Source organism: Hetaerina americana, unplaced genomic scaffold (assembly GCF_022747635.1).
Source record: "Hetaerina americana unplaced genomic scaffold, ioHetAmer1.1.p SCAF_9, whole genome shotgun sequence".
In the NCBI taxonomy this organism is placed as follows: domain Eukaryota; kingdom Metazoa; phylum Arthropoda; class Insecta; order Odonata; family Calopterygidae; genus Hetaerina; species Hetaerina americana.
The window spans coordinates 47,626,986-47,653,223 of record NW_027287538.1 but is presented as its reverse complement, the minus strand read 5'-3'; the positions used below and the strand labels follow the sequence as shown (position 1 = coordinate 47,653,223).

Here is a 26,238-nt window from a genome sequence, read left to right as displayed (position 1 = left end):
TTGCTAAAAAAATGCTTCCTAGTAAATTGTCACTTAAGTATCTTCGTATGTACCATCTAGTTTAAAGCCTAATAATTACTTATTTGCTTGATATCAATAGTTCAGTTCGGTCCTTATAAATTAGCGCGGGAAAACGCGCCCTACGCTTCATATGTCTACAAAATGGGTAACCATGGGACGCTCTTAGCCAATCAGTGGCCAGAATTGTGTTTTCGTCTTCTTACCCGAAAAAGAGGTTAGCATTTGCCAGGTTCTCCAAAAAAGAAAATTGTTGCTGCTCGGTTAATAATTATAATTGACCTTCAGGATTTTGTACTAATCTACCCGAGTCTGCCTACAACGTTTCTGGAATCATATTTGATGGAATTTTGCTTTACTATCGGCACTGCAAGCAGATAATCTGAGTGTTCCCAACGTGTTCGGGCGCCGTCGTGCGTTAAATCGTTACGCAGACATTCGCCCTGTGTGATAGGATGTGATTGTGAAGCTGGAGTCATAGTATGTTGGCATGTAACGTCGAAAATTTCATAGAGAAGCTGTGTTAATGGTGTCTTGTTCATCTGAATGCCATAACTTGCTGTCATTAACAGTTTGTTTTATGATTATCTGGTTGAAAGTGATTAATACGTGCGAAGCTCGGAAATTTCCCTCCAAATTTCAAGATGCCACTGCTGCGTAAAAAGCCTTTCGAAAAGAAGAAGCCGCCTCCCAACCTTCGGCCGGACGAGGAAGTTTTTCATTGCAAATTGACAAATGAACTTTTTAGGGATTATGAGTAAGTTGATTGCTAAGTATTCTTAGCTCATAATGGTACGTCGGCCATATGCTCGGACAATACCATGAAATTTGACCTTTTCACGTATGATGACATACTTATTGAGAGCCATTTGCTAGATAAAAGTAATTGGTCATATTCAATGATATTTTTATTCAAGGCCTCCTTGTGGTCGTGTATTTCTTGTTGTAAGTCGATGAAGTAATAATGAGTCTTATATCTTTCAGTGAATTTTACGAACGTATTATACTATGCAACTCGCTGATATGGTCATGTTCAATAACGGGAAAACCCAACATAACGTATGCGGAAGCTCTAAGAAGTGAAGCCAGCGCTAGAAATACGTTGAATGAGTACCCTAAAGCGGTAATTATTGATTTTTTAATAAATTTAAAGAAGATTCTGATTTATTTTAATGAATTTGAGCCAAAACATGTTACTCGTTTCAGCTTAAGCTGCCAGTTATCTACTTGGCTTCTAAAACTCGGCGTACCTGTTTACGGGATTTAGCCGACGATGTTTACAATTTCATCAGGAATAGATATTTTGCTGGAGAAACTGTGGAAGTAAACTTGGCAGATGGACAGTGGTACGCTCAAGTAGTGTTTTTCCTGCATTTCAAAAGCTTAAGACTGTCGATAATTAAATTTATATTGAAATTTTCTGAATATCTGCATGGTAATATATAATACCGACTCATTTGTGTTTTATAGGTTTGAGTGCCAAATCTTGAATGTTATCGCCCCGTCATCTAATGAAATTGAAGAATTTGTTGCCAAGGAAGGCAGTGGAAGGTGAGTTTGGATCATTGGGCCTTAGGATGTTACCATATATTTTGTAATCGTTCATTTAGAAGTACTCACAGCTTTCCCTTTTTTATATCAATACCAGACCAATGATCTGATTCTACTTCTGAAGTTATTAAGGTTTTGCGTTGACAGCTAGAGATAGTTATTAATTAGTTCTAGCGTATTTAGGAAATCACATGACATAGTAATTTAAGTTTTAATTTGTTATGTAACCATCCAGATTTTGTACTACAGGATCTTGGGTCAACTAGGTCCCTCTTTCTTTTCCACCATGTTTAGCAGAAGCTGATTTATCTGTATTTGAACAACAACCATGGCCCTATGCCCTATTTAAACATAACACTGAAATCAGATGGTGAGCATGTGACCACTAGAAGAATGTGGTAATCAATTTGGTATTGTTATTTTGCAATTTGATTATATGAAATGCAAGGAGATAACAAAGAAATTAGCTGACTTAGCTCAATTTTTGAACTATTATACCACCAGTTGGGATGTATTTTGACAAGAATTGATGCTTACACAATACAAGCATAGCCATATTATAGTACTGGTTATCTCCTAAATGGATTTCCATTGTGTTAATGATTGATGCTGTCTCATTCTTACAGCAAGTGAGCAGGTTAAACAATTGTATATTAAACTAGTATAAGGTGACACCTCCCTATTTTTACAATGAGGAAATGTTAAAAGTTTTCTACCATATAGGGATACCAAGTTTATGCTAATCCCTTTTTCCCCAAAGGCGATTGAAAAAATCAACTTGTTTGCTCAATGAAGTGTCATATTTGTTGTGGCTCTGTGATTGGGTAAGGTAGAGGATGAGATTAGAATATGATGTGTATTTAATGCCATCCTTGTAATACAACTGCCTGGGCATAACTGAACAGATTCTAATGTAATAGCTGCAGAAAATGTTTTATGCAGGTTAATTGGTTGTACATGTTGGCAAAGGGAGTGAATTTATGAAACCTCAACAGTTCATTTTGTGAAATCTTGGTATGTTGACAAGCTAAGTTCAGCCTAGAATATTTAATTATATCGTCGCCATGCAATTGTGTTATTATTTCATTAATCAAAAAGTGACAATATTATTAATTATCTAACCACAGTAATCAATCTGTTGGTTTAATCAATCAAATGTCTCGGTGAGTATATTTTATCATTACCTGGGTTATTCTACGCCAGTTCATCCAGGTCAGGACATCCACTGCCTCAGGTTTTCATTTAATTTGTTCACAATGCTCTACCATAAGGTTGGGTACGTAAGCATGTGCAAATTTTCCTCCTCTCTAAGCCACAAGTTCACAGGATTTAGGGTTCATTGTTCAGTGAAACTATCAATAAATGCATTTTCTGATATTTCAATGAGGGCATTCATAGCTTGGTTACCCATGAAGCATATCAATGCCTAATATTTGTTATATGTCAATCGAATATGCATGTATATTCAGTTAAAAAAGTGCTTCATTGACCGTCCCTGGTTTTGAGTGTGTCTATTCATTCATGGTTATTTAATCGTTCAAGTTTTCAAATTTGAATACATTGCTTCACAAAATAAGTATTATCGCTGTAAGCCAAGAAGTTGTTGCCTGTTCCTTTTTATTTAGCACCAAAATGTATGCTTTGGAAGGTGAAGAAAAGAAAGAAGTGCACTTTTGGTTGCGAATATGATTAATTTTAAAATATATTTTCCCTGGCTACCAACGGACAAATTAAAACATCTTTTGTTCAGTAAGTGCCACCCTCACTTTACACAGTACTCTGTAAGTACTGTGAAAAACCAAGTGAGTATTGTACTAATTTTGCATAAAACAACTTCCCCAGGTGATGCCCAACACCATTAATTTATTCACTGTTGCCATGGGCCATTAGAGGCCCTACCACAATAAGATAACCTTGGCTAATGCAAATGAAAAGTATTCTAACAAAATAAAATTAATATTTTTATTAAAAAAATATTCTTCCTGCTTCATCTTCAAAAAAACTGTGAAGTGAGGCGAGTTAAAATTTTTTTTGTGTTATCCTAATGTACTCTCAAAATTATTGGGATACACATGTATGCCTATCAAAATTTATACCCCAAACTAATTTAACCTTTGTAGAAAAAGAAGTTTGTTAAATAATTTGTGTCTTTGAAAGAGTCTTAAGAAGTACTTCCTGAACTCACGCAAGGAACAGTGAAAATTCTGAGAGAAAAAGCTAAAATTATCTTGTGGGAATTACGTGGATTTGAGAGAAAAAAAATACATTGCTACAATAATAAGTCATCAGCATGGCTGCCACTCCAGCCCCAAAAATGGATTCCATTTTCAGCCACAATCTTAAAAAGGACTTAATTTTTAAAAGTCTCCTAAAGTTGCTAAAATAGCAAAGAATGTTGTTAGCCTGTGGACAGTTTTATCTCCTTTGGTAATGTACATAACTTTAAAACTTCCTATTCTCTCTGCTTTTCTCAGTGCTTGACATGATTAAGTATGCTATAAGAATGTACTGTATCGTATTGCTGGCAGGGGAGGGGATCAGCCCTGCTGTCACATTACCCTATGGTTTTTCAACAAAGTGGGTGTCAGGCTTGACAAGAATTTCTTCGATTATAAAAATGGAATAAATTCAAGTTCTTTCTAAGAATTATATCTTTCTGATGTGACACTTGTATTTTGACATCATTAAAACTACAATGTAGCTAACTAACTTTCTTTGCGATGCCTCCACACCAGTAATGCAGGTATTGGTGTTGTTTGATTGGAATGAAAACGGGTGAAACTATTGGATAAAGGGGGTGGTAGTGCAGCAGGGTAGATTGCTGGCCTACTGACCTAGGGGCCTGGGGAAGTCTCTGGGTACCCTCAGAATTACTAATTACTATTATTGGGTATCAGATCTTCCTGAGAATCCATGTATGGCACAGGGAAAGGAACTGGCCAACCCTTGGTTGCGCTTACTTCTCGCTTATGTCTATCCTCACCAATCAAACCAACTTCAGGTGGATAACTGTGATTTTTATTCGATAAAATGCTCTTTGGCAGTAATTGCTGAAAATTTAGGCCGGTTAAAATCCTATAAGTTAATGAAAAATGTTCCTAATTGACCCTTTAAGTTTGAAATGCTCATAAAATTGACCTCTGCAGCAAGTTTCAGCCCCTGTCGTCTTTGTGCGTGAAGCATTCAGCCAATGCATTTCTTTCCCCCCAAAACCACCCACCCTTCTGCACTCAATTTACCCATTCTCATTTTTTAAATGTATATACCGCAGCAGACTTTATAGCCTACATTTTGTACCTGAATATGCCTTGTCATTACTAATGCAATGATGCAATAAATCATCATGGAACATTATCATCAACTATTATTTGAGTCCATTACTATGCCTATGAAAATCTGAATTTGAAGTAATTTTCCTTTATGTTTTTTCCCATAAATCAACCTGAAAGTTTTTAGTTAATTTTGTTAAACTTTTCTCACAAATGCTTTATCTAAGTATCCTCACTCCTTTGATTAGAACCATTTATTGTTACACTTCATTGACTGTTTAACTGTTTCACACATCTCTTTGCTCATTCATTGCTACTCCTTTACACTCTCTATTCCTGAATTCTCTCAGCTGGATCTGGAATTGACCATCTCAGGAATTAATATAATTATTCAGTATTAAGGTCCTCCATTACTATCCTCAGGCTTCCATCTATTCTTTGTATGTACAGACGTATCACACTCTTCTTGCAGCAGATGTGCCATATCTCAATGTTTGTTTTATTGTAGTGGCTTCATTAATCTTATCAAATGAACGTATTTTACTTTCCGTCTATGGGGAACAGCTCTACATTGTTTCTATCTTCGGCCTAAGGTCTTGTGCTTTGATCAAATGCTTTTACTTCATCATTTCATAGTCTCATATAACTGGCTTTAGAGGACTCCACCAACCTCCTGGTGTTATCATTGTTTTGTATCTTCTCTCCTAGATCCATCAATATATTATTGATGTCTTTCCATGTGTACAGTCACTATTTACAATCATATGAAGTCCATGTCGGGATTCATCTACTAGTTCTAAATCCTCATAAAATTCTCTCATTTCAACTGGCTCATCATCATTTGGGTCTTATTCACACATGACCTCAGTTTTAACTGATCATTCACTTCCAGGTGATTATTTCCATTTTATTTTGGGGTTTGATGCTGGGTGATGCCTATAGGCACACTAAGATTCACCCAAACTGCGTGATTATACTGGTGTCAGATCTTCCTGGGAATTCATTTTTATTAGATTGTTGGTTGGTGGAGGACCTCTCAGGCCCTAATGTTCTGTTGGTCCATTGTGGCCAGTAGCTATGTCATGTCCTGACATTGCTCTCTACACATTTCTGCTATTCTCTTGTTCTCCCATACTATAGAGCAGTACAGCTGGCATGGTCTTACTGTTGCTGTATTTAACCATTGCATGGCTTTGGCTGAAGTACTCAGGTTTTACCCAAAGTTCTTTGACTTTTCCATGGGGTAATGCGTCACCATAGTCTTGTTTCTAGGCGAGCACACCAGTTGAGTTTTGACTCTAGGTTAATCCCTAGATGCCAAACCATTGTACATACCCCAATTATTTTGTCTTTTGGTTAAAGATGTAAAAAGCCTCTCTTTTTTTGATAAATAGAATCATTTCTCTCATCATTGGATTCACTGTGAGTTTTGTAGTTTTGCACCAATGCTGAACTCTGCCCAGGTCCTTCAGCCAGTGAATGGAATAGTTACATTGTCCACATACCATGTATATGTGTATATGCACTGTTCTTATTTAGTGTATAATGGATAATATACCTCCCAAGTTCCAGAGGAATGGTGATAGCACAGCCTCAGTCACATCCAACTTCCTCATATTGTCCATGGGGTAACACATGCCTCCATAGCTGTTCTATCTTGCATCTCACCCATTTTACAACATGTCCATAAATGCCATGCCATTGTGCTGGTAAGCATTATTGATCAAAGGTCATATTGTTGAAGGCACCTTTAATACAAGAGATGTTCTCAGTTCATTCCCATAGACAATCTCCAGTGCCCCAATGATGAATCTGGCCCCCTTGAAGGAGAGCTGTAGAAGCCCTGATGTAACTCCTCTGAAATCATGACCTCTTTGACTTGTCTCTTTCAAAAATGAAACTTTCTTATACTCTTGGTTTCTTCTGCATATGATTTTCCAGTCTTAGCTTTTTTGGGGTCCTGAACCATTTCTTGGAGGGTATTCTGAGAGGATCTTGACCTCTTTGTAGTAGGTGTTCACCCTCCCCTTCCACCCATTGTGTGGCTCGGTGTACTGTCCCACCATCAGCAATGACTTTCAGCCTCCTCTTCCTGGCAGCTCTGCTTAACTTGGTCCTTTCCTTTTTGATAAGAGCTTGCCTGTGAGATGCAGGACCATTGAAGGTTATAGCGAGTGGCATTTTTATCCAATTCTCTGTCTTTTCGAGGGTGAGGCAGACTTTGATGCCTCTTTAGTGTTGAGCCCAAGGACTTAGTTATGTGGTTGTCCTCCTCTCCTCCCACGGGATTTATGGGGGCAGCTTGCAACACTGGATGTCTTCACTTGGTCATCCAGAGGTGATAAGGTAATTGTTGAGATATTCTAATGGACTCAATGTATAGTCTCTCTTTCGTGGAGTGCATTGGAGATTCATGTCGAGAGGTTATTCTTCAGTACCCCTCAAATTATTCAATTTTTTATTTGGTTTCATTGTTGGTCTTATGAATACTAGAGAAAAGATGATCCACCCATACAAAGCCGCACGTGCAGGTAAAGCTAAATAAAACGAAAGAGTTAATTTGGTATCTGGAGTTTTCCTATTAGAGACTTTTTACCTGCCTCCTAGAGATTTGGTCACCTTGGCACAGGAAACCATCATGGTAAGGGGGTCATTTTATCAGTCAGCCAGCTCTAGATTTGTTGTTCTGTGGTAACAAGGGGTACCTAATAGAGGGTGTGGCTGGATCCATGCTGCTTCCGGGAATAACCATCGTGTAGGTGAATTGATGGACAACTGTTTGACCTGAAGACACCCCCAGTCCTGGAGGTGTCTTCAGGTCAAATTTCAATTACCTACATGGAAATAAAATTCATGCTTATCATTCTTTTTAATTACTTTTTATTGATTTTTAATGTTTGCACCACATGGGTTAGGTACCTTTTCCTAGTGACATATTTTTTACACCCCTCATTGTTTATGGCCAATTTTTAGAAGTTCTAAGTCATTCTTCAGTCTATTTTCACTATATTGTATGTATTCTGTATAGTATAGTTGAAATCTGGCCGAACTCACATTGATCCTTGTGTTATTCCTACCAATCTCCCGGTGAAAATCTCTTTTAGCTTTGTTGCTACTAGTCGTTATTCCACCTGATTTCCCGTATGTTGTCATCTTATGATTTGCATTGGTCAAGGCCATAGTTCAACTTACAATATATATGCGCTACTATTTAGTAATTGGACAGGAATGTGAGTTGTGTGGAAGTTCAACTCTGGTCTTCCAGTGGGTGTGTGTGTTCATTCAGGTGGACGTTTCGATACTCGACTGGGGCATCAAAACTTTGCTCAGAATGGAGTCCCTGACCAGGTGGAAGGCCTGAGATAAATTTCTAAACTTAATATGCTGGGAAAGCACCAAATCTTACTGTAATTGAAGTAATAATTAAAATGTCATGGTAGCAGGAGTTAATAGCTTGTAAGAGAACACCAAATTCTCTTGGATTCACTGCTTTCACTGCCTCCTTTCCATTTGTGGCAAAATATTGTACACTCAAGAGAATCAAACACCCACCCAACCATTGGGTGGGTGTTTGTGTTCTGTGGCAACAAGTAACTAAAACTTTTGGTTGGAGTTGAAACATTGCCTATCTCAATGGAGATGGTACTTGTACTGTGTCGATTCACAGTTCATGTCATAGAAATAGAGCAAAATTTTGGTACCATAATCTTTTTGCTTTTGCCTTATGATTAGTCATTTTTGTCCTGTGACAAGTTACTTTTGGTTTTGGTGAGTTAGTGAGAATGTTTATAAGTGTGCTGTTACTCTCAAGTGACAGGGGGTTGAGGGGAAACTTTTACATAAGCTTCATTTACTAAGACAGTTTTTAAGTATTTTATTTTCTGTAATCTTAAATAGTAGCCGAGCACTCTAAAAAATTTTTTTTGGTGTTGTAAAATTAAATGCTAATGTTTTAAGCCTGAAAACCCATTTGCCATACATTTGCATACCATTTTTAGCTTCTTTGCTTCAATTGTGTGTATATTCACCATTTATAAGCTATCTTATTTCCCTGTCATGCAACCTAAGCCTTCGTGGATTCTCATGTCCACTGCTTATAGCCTCTTTGTTATCTATCCCATTGTTTTCCACACTTCTGATTCACGGTCTTCGAAAAAAATATATTAAAAATCCATTTAATTAGCAGCCAGATGAATTAATCCTCAAAAAGTTAGAATTATTTCATTGTGTTTATAGTATTTCCTTTAATTTGATTTTGTTTTGTCTATCTTTGATAGTGTTTAATGTAATTCAATCTGGCGTGGTACTTTCTCATAATTTATACCATCTTTATTAAAATAGTGTAAATAATGACGATTATAATATAATACACACAACATATGAAGTAGCACTGTACAGCCATACAACCATTTATGTAATGTCCATATTATGAGAATTTGACACCAATAATGATGGAATATAAGATCAACTTGGCCTCCCACTGAATTGCCATTACGAGGAGTGGGTAAAAATACTTCATATCATTATTTCAGGTGTATTTTTATTGAATTGATTTATTTTGTAATTAATAATAGTAACTTAGTAGACTATAAATTTATTGAAAAAACTTGGTTTCAATGTTCAAGGTCATCATTAGGTCCTCACCTGATGTTGATGATGGTTGACCTGAAAGTGACATAGCATGTCAACATTCAGATATTGTTTTAATAGTGGAATTACAAAGTTACTATATTTCAGAACCCTGTTTCAACATTTGCACTTTTGTCCTTGATTAGTTATTTTTTGAACTTTCGAAGCCTCTCACTATGTATTTTTGGTTTTCACTAAGCAATCTCTTACAGTATTTTTCATTGCCTGTTTTCACCAAAACTTTGTTGCTCAACTCTTTGGCCCTAAAATAGTAGCTCTATGTCCCTTAAATAGTATCTCTACTATGTTTTATGAGTGCTACATTTTTGGCTTTTTCATGAATGAAAAATGCAACTACAGGTAGATTTCTCTTTGTATTTTAATCTAAAACTTCTTTGTCTGTGCCTAGTTGTTTTTTAGTACACCTTGTTGGTTGCATTCATGTTTTTACTTTTGCTGAAGATTGAGAATTGGTAAATGGTGAATTTTCATATGGTATTCTTTTGAGCCAGAGTAATAATATTTAAGTAACCTATGAGTATTTTAACATGACATAGTGTGTTAGGTAGTGTGATTATACAAGTCAGCCATACACCAAGAGTAATCATCAGAACATATGCCAGATTAAGATTTGGGGAAAGAATCTTCTAGGTTATTATCAACATTTTAATGCAACTTGGAAAACTTATTGCTGGCATTTTAAAGTGACCTCCTGTTGGGATTTGAGGAGCTATGAACATGGTTGTGCAATTGAAGTTCCATTTTTATTAGAAATTGTAAGATGGCTTGTACATATATTTTTGTCCTTGTCATTTATTCAATATTCTTCGTGTTGATATAATCCTTGAAGAAAACTAATGATTTTTCTTGGCAGGTACAGTGGTTACATTGGAAGCAAAATGCATATGAAAGAAAGATATTTTTACAGTTTTCCACTTAGACTGTAAAAACACCTTTCATAATGAATTTGTTCCGATTTGTGAGTCCTGACTTGCTATTATTTGCAACCATTTGTTTCCTGTAGTTTTATTGTTTTTTTTTCCTAAATGTGTTTCCTTGTGGCAGTTATGTAATGGCTGCATGCTTCTGGCTAATTTGTCTCTTCTGGTTTTTCTTTTAAATTAGAATCGCTTTTTAAAAAACCTTCACAAATATGGCACTCAACAGTTGTGTTTCTTAGTTGCAATCAAGGTATTAATTGAACGTAGTAATTTTATCAAGGGCAAATTGTGACTAAAGTTTGAAGGTCTTACGTATATTTGCCAGTTCAGGCTGAGTGCAAATGCTCTTGGATGCTCCCATCTTGTTGGAAATTATATTGAATGCGTTCTCTTTACTTCCTGTAGCACTGTCCCTGAGCGTGACTTTTGGCCGCCAGCTGCCCTATATCAGTATGAAGTACGAGACATAAGTAATAGGCACATGGAGGATGTGACACGATTTCACAGTGTTAGAGGTGAAAAGGTGAGGCGTCGCAAAGGGTCTTTCACCAGAGAGCGCAATCGGCTCTTCCTCCGGCAAGTTGCTGTGCCCTTTGAGGATGGTATTTGGGGAATCAAGGTATGCCCTTCAATCTTTTCTCTTATTGATATTCTAATGACTCTTTACTTAGTAAGAATTGATACATAACAATAATATGGGCATGTAATGATGGTAATCAGTTTTGGAAAATTTCAATTTTATGGAGTGTGGGCTAGCCATTTTGGACACCCTGGAGTTCCAAGCTGTATATGCCTCGAGTTAAATATTATAAATCTTTGACTTGAGGCAAAAACGTGAAACTTTTAACCTTCAAAATATTCTTAGAATTGTTGTTTCATTTTAAAGTAATTGTTGGCAAAGAAGTCAAGACATGGTTAAAGCCATGGTGTTTAAGGGGATAATGGTCACTTAAATAAAATAGTGCTCAAACTACTCAGCAATTAGAATTGTGTTATAAAGATTGATTTTAAAAAAATTTATGGCATCAAACGTTGTATCTCCAGGTAAAATCATGCCATCAAACCATCACATAAGTTCCCATCCACAGTTCATACATGTATATGGCTTTCTGAATCTCGTAGAATTTGGCTGTTGGATTAAAAAGATGTAAAATTATATCTGAAATTTGATGCCCATATGTCTTTAAAGCATATTCAAATTCAGTGTTGTATATATGCGATGTTCTAAATCTTGTTTAATGCTGAAATTTCAGGAGGATTTCATAAGCAAGCATCAAATTACCCATGCCAGATACTCCCTCCTCTTTTCTGGCCCAATGCCTGCCTTCCAAGATTCATCGAAGAAGATTAGGATACCTCCAAGTCCCACAAAGTTTGTTGGCAAATCAAAATCTCCTAGGAAATCTGGTGGTGATTCCTTTGTCAAGTCTCCCACCAAGGAATCAAACAAAAAGCTTAAAACTATGGAGCTTCATCCACCTTCAAGTAAAATAAAGAACAGTTCAGTAGGAGGAAACAAAGTGAAGCAAAGGAAGAGAAAGATTAAAGATACAATGAAGGGTGGACAGATGGTGACAGAGGAGGGTGTTGGGCCAAAGAAGAAACGACTAATTCAACAAAAGTTGACAGCCCAAGTTATGGACATGAGCAAAGTGAAACATGAGTAAGTATAAAAACATTCAATGAAAAGTTACCTCATAGTTTCCAAATGATCCCATGGATAAATATACATGCAAAGTCTGTAGTATGTACTTAAAGTAATGTTAAATATCTTCTTTGATGGCTCCCTAGTTTCCTTTCAAGTTTTCCATTGGAATATATCTGGCCATTAAAGAAGAGGGTGCTTTAATCTGCCTGTGGGAAGAAATTAATTGGTGATTATACATATCTGGCTCATAATATTCTCTTTTGTCAGATGATGTGTGGCTTTAAACTGGAGTAGCAAAGGAATGAAAAAATCAATTTAATTTCACCATTTACATTACAGTAGATAATGGATTATAGTTATTCTTAATACAAGGATACCATGTTGCTGGCTATAATATAAAATTCCTGCTGCAAGGCAGTGCATTTAGTGTGTATACTCATCATAGCCATTTGCCGCAATGATTCCTTAAAAGCAAAATGTTTTCAAGCACTTCTAAAGTAGTAGAAAGTATAGAGTTGCAATTATTTAGATCAAAGCAAAAAAATGAAAATTTTGAATTTTGCGTTGCGTAACTACTAAACGTTTCAATGTGAGGATGATATATACTCTTTTTAAGTTGTGATAAAAACTCTTATGGATACGACATGCATCAAAGGCCAGGGTGTGTTTAAAGCCCTCTTAGCTAGGGGAATATTTTCTATTTTTTTAAATTGAGGTTGAAGTGTACTGGCCATTTTTTTTATTGAATTTCTTTCAAAATGAGGGGGGTGGTCTTTTCCAACCAGTTATATTTCTGTTCTGATTCATAATAATGCACATAATATAATATAACATAATAGTAATGTGACATAAAATTCAGTATAAAGAGAGGATCAAGATGGTGAGGTGGCTATCGTACTGGTTTCCCACCCAGAGGGCCTGGGCTCAAATCCCCGCGTCATCGAATATTGTATCTTGATCCCGATTTGAGGTGCTTGTTGCTGTGGACAGCATACTCACTTTGAGTGAGTGCATCCGTCGGATGAGACCTTAAGCTGCAGACCTCTTGGCACCTTTTGTTAAGAGTAGGCTAATGCCGATGCCAGGTTTCTCTCCGCCCTTCATCCTCTCTTGTCCATCCCAAATGGCGTAGATGACCTTAGCTGTCGGTCCCTCCCCTAAATACTACTATTACTACTCATTGTAAAGAGTTGCAAAAGAGACTTAAATGATATTCACAAATTTGAATTTTCCTGACTTAAAGTTGTCAAAAATTATTCTATAGTCAAAATGTAGGCATAACGAAGTTTCTTCGTTTTTCTTTTAAGATTTACATCTAGCAGCAGAGTTAACATCCTGAAATTTTATATTCTGATATGATCTGCCCTTATCATTGCATATATTCACCATTAGATAAATTTTACACCCCCATGGATTTCTAAATGACGTAAATGATTGTTCAGGCAGTTTCAGTGACAGGCATGTGTCTACGGTTTAAAATATTTTTTTCCTGGTTTGTAGTTGTCTTTGTTTCCTATTTGTAAGAGTTTGGATGAATTTAATTTAAGAATTAGGTGTGTAGTACTATCTGAATCTAATTGAATAATGTATGTAGTTGATTTACGATGAGTTGCTTCTTAAATGAGTTTAGGCTGATAAGTGTGTTTCCTTTTAGGTATCAATTATTTTATAGTTCCCGTTATGTTTCATGAAGTATTTTGAGTAATTAGTTTGCTAGGCATTTTTTTCAAATTTGAAACTATTCTGCTTTTGCAGCAGAACACATTCAAGGCCACCACCCCCGAAACCACTGACAGAGGAGGACAGGAGAGCAATGGCATTGAAGGAGAAGCAGCAAAGGATCCAGGAGCGCATGAACAAAAGACAGATGATTAAGGAGGAAAAGCGTCGCCTTGCTGAGCACCTCAAAGAGTGGAATAGGCCAAGGGAGGATCTGGAGTGTGAAGACTTGAAGGTTTGTGGGAATTTTTGTTTTGGTATTGATTTTTTTTATTAAAGAAATGGTATGTGTCATTCAAATTTATTCTTTTGCCAGTTGTCAATCTCTCAATTTTGTGGCATTATCCTGTTTTAATGTTTATGAAAATAAAATTTCAAGGCCTTTGTCATGGGCATATGTTGCCAAATACTGCCTACTGTTTGGAGGCTGGGATTTAAGTTATAATATTTATCTCGCAAATTGTTACTGTTTCGTTAAAAGCCTGCATTTAAATTTCATTATGTTCATTATGCATGCTTTCTAGAGATTGTGTTTAGAAGAAATCCTTGCAGAATGTAATCCAGTTTTGAAATGCCTCATTTTTTTCCTTTTAGCATCTTCCTGCACCATCTGCAATCCAGTGCCGCATCCCTAACCAGTTGTTTGGTGACTTCTTAAAGATTCTCGAGTTTGTGTCCTGTTTCAATAACCTCCTCAAAGCAGAGGATTACTTCCCTGGGGGTCTCACGTTTGATGTATTGGAGAAGGCCTTGATGGAAAAGGAAGGATTAGGTGGGTGGTATTAACTCTTTCAGTGCAGAGTGATCAAAAACCTTAAAAATTGGTTTTGGGTGTTGATTCCTATTTGGTCATATTTATGCTTCTGAAATGAGGGATTTTAATGTCATGCTTGAGGGATTTTAATGTCATGCACTTCTTAACCATCAGGTAACTTAAGTTTGTTTCAATTTATTTCTTTTATTTGTTCCAGAGACATTTGCTGATGTTGTTCAGCTTTTGCTGTCATCTCTGTTTAATCTCCAAGAGCAAGAGGATGATGAGGTGCTTGAGACAGAAATTCAAGCAGTAGGTGAGTCACAGCAGTGCCATGGCAGTTTACCTCCAAATATAATTTAAGACACTGGGCTTTCTCCCATATTTTAGATTCAATTGAGTAGGTGCTTTTCTGAGTGCTTTTCACTTGTTTCTGAGGTTTCCTACCATTCTAGAAAAATCTTCAATTTCCACAACTGTTCCTCCACTCCAGTTGCATAAATTGATGATAAATATTTTGAAAACTAGAGTTTGTATTGAAAATGATTAATGAATTGTAGAAATCCATCAAATTGCAACTAGTTATGTAAATTTTCACTGTATCAAAAATTTCTGGTTTTGTGGCTGGATTTGGCTCCTATCTTTCATCTCTTCTTAAAACTATGCACTAAATATTTCTAATCGGTTGCCCTGAAGCAGAATCTTGTTTTGAACACCTATTTATAACATTTTGACTAGCCTCAGTGATAGTTAGTAATGTGATGAAGTGAAATTTCATGAATTAGAGTTGTTTTGTCGATCACTTAGTAATATTCAGTGAGGTGACAGTGTTCCTCAATGTGGATGTATGGATATCACTATGCTTCAACAGATGGAACCCCAAGTAAGCCGTTGAAAGTTCATGGTAATGCAGATTTATTACTTAGAATATTAGCCTTTACTTATTATTATTATTATTTGCATATTTTTTTCATCGCTCTACCTATGTGTATGTGAACCCAGAAAAATGGGTATTGGGTCTGACAGGAAACAAATCTGTTATCCTTCTCAATTGTTCTTGGTAAGATGTAGGAACTTCTTTAAATGCAAGGTTAAAAACATCTTGGGCTTTTTGTGGCGTTGAATGCCATAAAGTACTGGCTGTTTAGATTTGAATGGCAGACCTTGTTGAAAGAGTGGTCGGTAGGATTGGTTCAGGGCCAGTGAGACCAGGGCTGATCTCTGCTTAAGTTAAACAGCATCCTTGTCTCCGAGAATGCTTCAATATGGTGTTAATCACAGGAAAGGATGATTTTATTATTATGATGGGCCACGTGAGTTAGTGCATAGATGTCACCCCCATGATCAGAGTGATTTGTGCAATGAAGAATGGCTTACCTCTTTAGTGCATATCTTGAAATGTTGCTATTTGTTAATACCACTTACCTTATTTTTGCTATGACAAAAAACTTTTGCCATTTACAACCCCAATTTTGAAATCAGCTCTTAATGCATTTCCTAGCATATAGTAAAATGTGCATAAGACAAGCTCTGCAAGACTATAAAAATGAATGTTTCATCCAGGCTTTCTTCAATAAAATAAAATTAATCATGATGATATCAACTCAAAATTGAACCCTTGGGAATATTCATTCAGGATTTTAAGCCACTGTTAACTGTATTAGTTTATCTTTCGTCGTTTGATATCTGATTAAGTACATTAACCTATCCTTCTTCAACCAAATTTTCGTTCAAAGTTTCTCAAAAACCTCAAATAAGGCCATTTGAACTTAATTTGATATTTTTTGTTTTTGGTGGCATGCTTCAATTAAAGACAAAATATGCCATTTATATTGCATTCAGTTGATCCCAAGTTTGTCATTTACTGTATTTCCAAGCCCATAAGATGCACTATGATTTTTCGGGCCAGAATAGGTGAAGAATACTTGGATCAGACGGAAAAGAGAAAATATTTTGATGTTAACACTTAATTCAAAGAAAATTGAATTGTTACTGTAAAAAATTAGCGGAAACACATGTATCAATGATTATTCATTTTAGAGTCCTGGAAATTAGTCATTGTTGGCCTAAATTGCTGATTTAAGCTTCCTTGTTCCTGTGTTCTGAAATGTTATTCACGAATTCAAGTTTAAATGCAATATTGTGTGACAATCTTCTTTCTTTGTATCCCATGAGGTTATTATCATTTTGACTTTTTATGCAATGCATAGTTCATTATTATTTTGATATTATCAAAATTTATATCGAAAGCAACCATTTTCTATGCCTTTCCGAAGCTCTCATACCACTTTTGGTTGAATCCCTGTATACGCCAAGTTTATTGGGAGAGATACAATGTATTTATATATTAGCAGAGGAGCGATATACCTGTTAGCCTAATGTATATTAAGTTTTGCAGTGGCACCACATGTGGGATGTTACTAAATGCGTTACAATATATGAGTACTTAATTATATGCACTACAAGGTTTGTGCTTCATTTATGATTAATTGGGGAATTTTTTTAGAAAGCACTTTCAATGAAATGTTAAAACTAAGTTGTTTACTACTCACTCAAATTAGGGATATTATCGATATTTGTAACAACAGCAAACATTTTCTATGCTTGATGTGGGAAAAAATATGTAATAATGAATAATTCTCTGGTGAATCGGCTTGCTCTTACGGGTAAAAATCATATTTTTTACCCAGCTCTTAATATGCAGTCTGATTTTAGAGCACATTTTGGATTTTAAAAAATGCATCCTTATGGGTAGAGAAAAATGGTAATGTAGCTTTGTACATTACCAGGAAATAATGAAATCTAGTTGCTAATATGTAGCATGTTAGTTTGTGAATGTAAAACCAGGATATAGTTTACTGAAGCATGATTTTTCACTTTGCAGTGGATTTGGATGTGGCTGGCTCCACAGATCTCACTAGAGAGGATGCTGTACAAGCAGCAACGGTAGCAACCTCTTGGTGCATGGCGTATCAAGGTGCTCCATTGAAAAATCTAACCCTGGATTGCGCAACTTTGTCGGAGATGGTCCGGCTCCACATTTTAACGTCTGGTGGTCGTTGCGGGGAGAGGAGTTCAAAGTGGAGGTAGGGGTCACAGTTTCTCCATGTTGTTTATATTTTTGTTTAAATATCCCCTATGGCATGTGTTGCATGGCCTTAACTTTGTGGGCTCTCCAGGAGGTTTGGAGATGGTGCTAATTTTCTGGATTTCTCAATAATGTCTCGTATTGAAATCATAACTTGTTAAGTTATAAATGGGGAATCATTTGTTATGAACTAAAGAACTCAGTTGTGACGTTCATGTGACATCCAAAGCAGTGACAAACAGTTGGTATTTTTTTAGTAGGATAGCAAGTTAAAGTAAAACTTTCATGCTGTGAAGTCACCTCGGACCAAGAAAAAGGGGATGTTTGTTTTGGGCAGGTTCATAGTGTATACATCCTTGCAGGTTGAGTAATCCCAGGGCAGCCATCCATTCTAGAGTCAAGCATATTCATCATGGTCATGTCCGAAGATTCACAGCCAATATAGTGAATGTTTCCTTAAGATTATATCAATTCTGGTGTGTAATGACAAATCCATTTTTCATCCATTGTTGCGTATTGATACAGAAAATCACTCCAGTTTTTCGTAAAGCACACCAAGGACTGTTAAGAAAGAGTCATCCAAATGCATTTTTAATCCACAGTGCTGCACCCATCTTGCACAAAGCTATGTCATGTAGAATTCCTCTTGCAAAATGTAACAATGTATTTTTATGATATCCCTATAGTTTTAGCAATTTCATGTGTTTGTTTGCCAATATTCCAAAATCATTTTGTTCACGTTTTCTATGCTTTCTGGTGTGATGACACTTTTTGGACATCAGTCATTTGGATTAACTTGGAGACTGTCATGTCCTCATTTAGACTTAGCCACCCATCTTCAAGGTGAAAGTTGAAGGAGAAGAGTCCCCATACCCATTTATAATTCTCAAACTAATTATGATCAACATTAAAACTTCTTATGAAGAATTTTATCACTGCGCCATTCTCAATTTTTCGTTCATTTCTAGCAACGCATGCACCACAACAGATTCAAACAACTACCTATGGTGAACTGATGGATTGAATGGCTTGCAATTTTTCATGCCCTCTAATCACAGTAGTGCCAACTTAAGAGAATAAAATCCTGCGTGTAATGATGGGGGAGGCTGATAACTTTTCAGACCACCAGAAAGCAGAAAACTCCTTCATATTTTAGTTTATTATATTTGTTTTATATTTTCCTTTATGTTTGAAATTAATGTGATAATTTTAATTTGTAAGGAAATCTTGCAGTGAAACAAATTCCGTATTGGTTACTGTCGTTTGAAAATCTCTAAAACTAATTAGCTTTCGTTAAGTTGTCACCTATTTGGAATATGCTCCTAGGGATTTGAAATTATTTTCTGTTATTTTACTGTAGGTTCATGATAGCCACCATCATTGAAGGTGTGTTTATGTTCTGATACAATTGTTCTGATATGAGTTATTGTGCTTCACAGGTACCAGCAGCGAGGAGGCTATACAAATATGGATGATCCTGGTTTATTACTAAGACTAGAAGAACCCCATATACTTCGTGCTCTCAGTGTTCGGAATATATTTGATTTATCTCTTGGTAGGTTCAAATTAAATCATTTTCTCTCCGGAATCTTTTATTGTTGTTCCAAGCATGCATTTGTTTAAATCATATGATCTCATTGGTGTTATCTTTTTTCTGGCTGCCATTAAAATGTGCCCAGTGAGCTTGGTGTCCCACCATTTTCAATTGTTGTTTACTTTCATCCAGGTTCTAAACTGAGAATTCTGAACTGCCTAATTGACCAGATTTTAACGTATGCTGCAGTGAGAGATGTGATTGATGAGAATGTGGAAAAATTGAAGATGGCCAAGGTCAGCTTGAGGCATCACCAGGCCGGAGAAATTAAGAAAGAGAGAGATGCTGCTGCGGCCAGGTAATGATTCGTGTTATTCGTGCGGGTTGATATTCACTTATTGGAGCAGCTTATTTTTGCCACTGCAGGGAAACTGCCAGATTACAAATATTTGAAGGGAACAATCGATGCATTTGGCATCGGAGAAAAAAATTATGCAAGTAATTTTCATGTTTTTAAAATGAGATTCTTCGAAGAAATCAAATAAGTAATTCAAACAAGTTTTTTGTGAAATCGGGTGCAAAAATTGGAATGAAAAAGTAAAAAAAAATATTGGAAATGAAGAAGAAAAATAATGAAAAATTCAATGTAAAAAAACATGGGGGGGGAGGCATCTCATAAACCATTTCACTGTAAATGTTTCAAACTTGTAACAACTTATACTTCTGGGTGCTTTTTCTGTTTTTAAAATCTTTGTTTTGGTTTAAATGCCAATGAAGAAGTGATAATAGAGAAAGTGGTGGATATTCAAGGGTGAAAAGTTGCATAAATGATATTTCAAAAGGTAGCTCAAAACTTTGAATTAAATCGTTCTCATGATTTAAGACTTGACGCTATTGAGATGCAAAATTATTAGTAAGCTGTTTCAGTTGTACATTGATTAATTTCATGCTAATTATGAGGCCATATTGATTAATTTTCTCTTTGTAATGATTCATGACAACCTTGCATAAATATAATCCATTAATGGAATACATAGAATAGAAAATTAAGGGGCCATTATGTTTCCTACAGTAAAAAACCACTAATGGAATTTTTTCCCTATTTATTTTATGTTAAAAACATGCGTATGCCATTTTGCTTTTAATTTCATGTTGATATATTTTTAAATGCATTTTAATTTGCTCTGATATTAAAAACAACACCTTACTCTTAACTAAAAATATGCATAAGAGGCTTTTGCTAGTTCCGTTTAGTTCCTCCATTTTGCCAAACATCCAGAACCTATTTAGTTAACATCTATTGGAGGTCATTTCTATTGTTCATCAGTAAATGAACACCACTGGTACTCTGTTCCCGAGAACTTAAGTTCTTCCGTGATGGCCAGCAAATAGCAAATTCATTTGACGTTAGGTATTGAAAGAAATTTAAATTTCAATTTATGAATGGGAAAATATTTTTGTTTTTAATGCTAGTGGGCTGTTTGAAAGTAAATGATATGGACTCTTTTTGTGTTAGACGTTCAGTATGATGTATGGAAATCTTAAAAATATTTACCTTTGTATTGATAGAAATTTATGTTAAGGAAAAATTCAAAAGATATTACTTGTCTTTTACTCTGATGAAAAGAAAATTTGATCTTTTCTGATTTTTTATAAATTTTATATTTTCAATTACATTGCTTTTAAATTAAGTGAATTAATATAATTGATTTCGGCCTGCAGATGATAGTGGCATAGTAAAATGTGAATGTATTATTCAGTTGAAATTCATTTGTCACAAAGGATTTTTCAGTCATTATTTCTATCTTCTCATTTGATTCTCCTTCAGAACTGTTGACAATACTTAAGTGTAAAGTTTTTCTGAGGAAATAGTATCCTTACTATATGGCACATGAAAATGAAATGGAAGGAACGAGAAAGAATGAAATAAAACTTTGAATAACGTTCTCTTAAAAATAAATGGCAAGCTGTCATGTATTCAGAAGGCCTTTGAAAATAATCTTCTCGTGTGTGTCAAGGCTCGCCTTATCCAACAATTTCATCTGCTTCAGGTTTTTTATGTCGGAGACTTAGAAATTGCCAGATTTGAAATAAACCTGCAAAATGCATATTAACGCAGGCCTCTGTCACAATTTTTATTGGTATATATTTGAAATTCATGATGGTGTGTGTTTGTTTTGACACAACGGGAACTTTTGATGTTGATGAAATGTGCATGAAATTTTTCAGGCGCAAGAAGAGGAAGGAGGAAATGCAGAAGATAAAGGAAGGGAATGCAGCACCAGAAAAGCCACAGCTGGACCCTCAAAGCCCAAAGCGGGACGAGGTTCGTCGCAAGCAGGAGTTGCTGAAGAAGGAGAAGGAGTTGCAGGAGGCTATTGCCAGATACCAAATCCTTGCCCGGGCAACACCCCTGGGGCGAGACCGCGCATACCGTCGCTTCTGGGTGTTTCACTCTCTGCCTGGGCTCTTTGTCGAGGACATAGAGGAGTGGGCAGGGTCTTGCCTGCCTTCAGCCACTCCCCACAATCCCATGCTGGCCCTGGCGAATGACCAAGAAGAGGCCTTGGCGTGTGTCCAGCGGCTCTTTGAGGAGCGTGGTGGCAATGGCAGTGACAAGGAAAATGAGGGGAGTGAGCGGGGACTCACGAGTGGTCACAAGAAGCAACCGCCCCCACTCAGCCTGAAGAACGAGGCGGAGAAGAATCGTGGGACAATGGTGAGTCGGATGCCCGACTCTCACACAGGAAGTGACATGGAGGAGGACGAGGTCCGTGTGAAACTCGCAAAGAATCTAGTGTGCGTCGCGGACAGTAAGGCATGCCATGTGCACTCAACGTTCCTGCCTCGCACACAGTGGGCCTTCTACTCACAGGAGGCGGAACTGGATTCATTGGTTGGTGCTTTGAACCCTAGGGGTTTGAGGGAGGGACATTTGCGGCAAGTGTTGCTTCAGCAAAGAACTCGTATATTAGCATCAATGACAAAGTGTCCTGCGCATAAACTGGATCACACAAAGGTGAGTGCAGTTTCAAGTCTTACATTATCAGATATATAATTCTTTTGTGCAATGCAATTTTGTCGTAGCTGTTGAGAAGTGTTTTCAATTTATTTGGACTCAAGAAATACCTTAGGTTTCTTCAAATGAGTCTGTTGTAAGAATTTTCTGCTAATATAGAAAAATTTGCAATTTTTTACAGTTTCGCACAGAAAAGAATTAGTTCACATGCATCTTGTTTTGTAGAAAGCACATATTTGTTGGTGATTCGGAAAACTCTAAATTTAACTTGGAGTTTGTCTTTTTGAGCTTAAAAATTTTATTGATTTTAAATCGTTTATTGGTGTCAATTTTTCTTCGGGTTGTTAACAAAATTTTCTATGAGGACTCAACAGTAACCTTCAGTTTTTGAAAAAAATGCCTATTTCATTGGAATGAACCAGGAAATATTCATGCCTTCGTATGTGCATTAAGATATGAGTATGTTCGAGAACAAGTCAGAGTATTGTTGCAGATTGTTATTTTCTTGTTCAGCATATTTTTTCAGTTTTGAAAGAGGGAAAATCTAGATCAGGTGAAGGAAGAATACTTCATTAACCTGTTGTGGTCAACACCTCACAGCCCTTACAGAATGGTCACCCAGGGTCTATCTGGACCCCAAACCAATAACCAGCTGTCATTTATTTGGGACTTGAGATAAAGCCTTGAAAATTTAACTGAATATGTTGTAATATGTACTTCCTATGAAACCGTTTGGTAGGATTTTTTTAAATGTTATAAATTTACAATTTAAAAAACTACAAAAATTCCCTTTTTTATCAAATCATGTTAATATTAGAAATTTCAATATATTTAAATATAAATGTAAGGCCACCTTCCCAAGATACTGCCATTTTAAAGGAAATTAGTTCAAAAGCCAACTCAAGAAAAATTATATTTATTCTGATGAGTTGAATTGCTGAATTTTAAACAAAATTATGAAAACAATCCTGGGGTTATTACAGAGGTAAATTAGATAAGTAATTTTGTGTATTCAAGAGCATTAAATTTAATTGAAAATGGACTGACAAACATCGTATAAAATTTATAAATTGGAATGAGAGCCTGAAAATCCATTGGAACCATGGCATCTGATGCATAAGTATGCGTCATGTATGTCTGTCACATTAGGCCAAGGCATGTTGGCCCCTCCATCTTCGATTTTTACCTTCATTTCATAAATATGTATAATAAAAAAATTCATACTATTCTATTTGTAATACTCGCTCCTCAAAACAATGGTAGATGTGAAATATGTTAAAATAAAAAACCAGGCTAAAAAAGAATTTTGTGATTATATGTTCGAATGGTAGGTGCATGCAGATTAAGGTGTACAGGCCAACTGGCATGATGCCAAGCTTTGCAAACTTGCACCTTTAGTTTCAGTTCAATATCAACTGCAGATGACTGCACAAATTTGATTAGCTTAGCTTCTAAGCTATGAAGCCGCAAACTTTTTGGGGTTTTTTAGATCCTGGATGATCACGACTGGTCAATATTTTTCTCTTGTTCTTACTGATCAAAATGTTAATATTTGCATGACATTGTTTCAAGTAAAGGTGCTGTTAATTTGATAAGAAGTGTCCTAAATTTGTGTTTCAGTTTTCTCAAGTACATATTAACTAATTAAGTGCTGGTGCCTTGAATTAAAGACATACCATTTGTTTTTGGACAATGAAACCATGATGTGCAATGTGCATAGCAATTGATGGCTTGCATCAGGGCTGCCATGCCACATCTTTTCTATGTATCAAGTGAATAGTCCGACATGATCTTATAAAAATTATTGATCGTGATTAATCCTATCCAGTGGGTCCTATACTAATGGTGTTTTGTGAGAGCTTGTTTCCTTTACAATGGAAAACTTATTATGTGCATGCATCCATTGATTTTATTACTTCAGGAATTCACTGTGTCCATTTTAAACGTTTCTACATTTCATACCACTTTGACTATCATGTTTATTGCTCTAGGTATTTAATTACTGCTATATTATAAATATTTTCACATAATCCTACATCACATGCAACCTGTGTAATTATCTTAATTAAACTGATAAGAAGATTTTGCACCCGAAGAAGTATGCTGTTTCTTTCTTTATAGTTGAAATTGTTGCCTTTTTATACCATCTCCTTTGATTGAAGGAGGGCTCCTAAGGGGCAAATTCCCTTTTGGAGGATATCTACTACGAAGCATTAGTATAAACAAGAATAAAACTTGAATGCTTGTGTGAAAGAGATGGGCTGAATACAGATAACACAATTTTATGAGTGAAACTAGAGCAAGTTGAATCCTTCATCTACCTTGGCAGCAATATAACTTGGGATGGGTAAAGTTTGACCAAAATCAAACAAAGAAAAGCTCAAGCCGAGAAGGCATTTATATAGGATGGATAATCATGTTAATTTTGGGATGAGATTGAGACTATGGAGTCCCTTCTACTATTAAACCCATAAAGGAGAGGCAACTGCTTTGTCCAAAGAACCTGAGATTGCAAGTAAGGGTGTAATTCATTGAAATGTTCAAATGGAGCATGGTACTCATGGATCGGAGACATGGAACAGTAAGAAAGTGAAACAACAAAGAAAAGTAGCTTTTGAAGCATGGTGCTGCAGGAGAAAGCAGAAGATTAAATGGACAGACAAAATAAGGAATGGCCAAGTATATACTAAATGGATTCATTAGAAACATAATATGTGGGAAAATTGAAAGGAAGAACAAGGGACAAGTACATAGAACAAGTTAAGAATGATATGAAACAGAAAAGTGATTGGGTTAAGTGGTGAAGGAATTAATAGTGAAGAGTGGAAGGTTTCAATAAAGCAATCATAGGTTTGAAACACTGGTATTAATGATGGAAAGGAAACAAACTATGCAAATTTCACTTGAATATAGATTTATTCACGACCCGGGTTTCAAACACTTAATGTCATCTTCAGGTGACTAAACAGAGTTACATATACTGGTATTAATGTTAATCTTAAGTGTAATACATTGCTTATAATATTAATACCCAAGTGTAATCTGTGCGCGCTTGTAAACATTTTATGGTTCTGTTGTGCCTTTTAACACTTGACATAAATTCACTCCAGTTGAATGGAATGCCCAAAAATAAATCTGAGGATAGTTGTGTGGTTCTGTGAAGCTAAATCTTGAGAGAGTCATATCCATTTCATTATAATTGTGCTTATTTTTTTATCAAACCAATGAATTCGAAACATTCAAGTAAAGGTAAACATAACCCACTTGTAAAATTATAACAGTTGCTAAGTTTGTCCTGTAAATGTCTCAAAGTATGTAAAATTAATTCCTGTGAGTCCTCTGCTTCAATGTAATCTGTAAATTTACCTGTCGAATTCATCTCTTATCATTCTAACAAACTGAAATCCTAGGATTAGAAACACACATGAATTAATTCTCATCCCAGTTATTTATTGTTATGGGAAAGTAAAGTATAGTGAGAAAAATTTATGCCTTACCTTTTTGGATTTTTAATGATACCATAGCCTAGAATGTTGAATCTTGAATTTTATACTAATGCTGAGGCTCAAACTGAAAGCGGCGTAAGGTCATTTTTGCATTTGCTAGGCATGCGTCATTGTAAGCCAAGACAAAAGGCAATCTTAAATAAGCGATTGTTGGTTTTGGCCTGAATTTAAATATTCAGTTTGTGATCTCGATTACTAGAAAAGAGCTGCTTTAGAGTGAATTCAAAATGATACAGATTTGGTATTCATGTTAGCCAAAGTATGCTAACACATGTATGTCAATGCGAAGTTATCTCGCTCCATTTCTCCACAATGCCACATTTTGACAAGTTCTATAGTTCTATCATTGTTATTGACACCTACAATCAGACAATTTATTATTGAAGTTTTTCCTGGAAATTTACTTAATGTATTGTTTAAATGTTATGCAAAGTACATTTTTGTTATATGCGTTGGTAGAAAAAGGAATTCTACCCTTGGGGCTCACACTAACGGTGGCTTGTAGGGTACTAATATAAATAAATAAAAATAAATTAGAAATGTTTACCCCATTTGGAATCCG

General features: G+C 35.9%; 1 protein-coding gene across 3 annotated transcripts in view; it reads left to right on the top strand.

Moving 5' to 3' along the window:
* Positions 1–231: 231 nt before the first annotated feature.
* The window catches only part of Acf (ATP-dependent chromatin assembly factor large subunit), a 49,663-nt gene continuing 23,656 nt past the window's right edge, over positions 232–26,238 (top strand). For 2 of the 3 annotated variants that reach the window (XM_071597468.1, XM_071597465.1), the window contains exons 1-13: positions 232–775; positions 1,003–1,141; positions 1,225–1,364; positions 1,489–1,569; positions 10,814–11,027; positions 11,662–12,071; positions 13,812–14,010; positions 14,370–14,547; positions 14,747–14,845; positions 17,414–17,615; positions 19,057–19,172; positions 19,344–19,509; positions 21,381–22,170. In XM_071597468.1, the coding sequence (XP_071453569.1) occupies positions 663–775; positions 1,003–1,141; positions 1,225–1,364; positions 1,489–1,569; positions 10,814–11,027; positions 11,662–12,071; positions 13,812–14,010; positions 14,370–14,547; positions 14,747–14,845; positions 17,414–17,615; positions 19,057–19,172; positions 19,344–19,509; positions 21,381–22,170 (2,847 nt within the window). In that variant the 5' untranslated portion in view covers positions 232–662. The remainder of the gene's footprint in view (positions 776–1,002; positions 1,142–1,224; positions 1,365–1,488; positions 1,570–10,813; positions 11,028–11,661; positions 12,072–13,811; positions 14,011–14,369; positions 14,548–14,746; positions 14,846–17,413; positions 17,616–19,056; positions 19,173–19,343; positions 19,510–21,380; positions 22,171–26,238) is intronic. The other variant, XM_071597466.1, reaches the window with a different exon arrangement.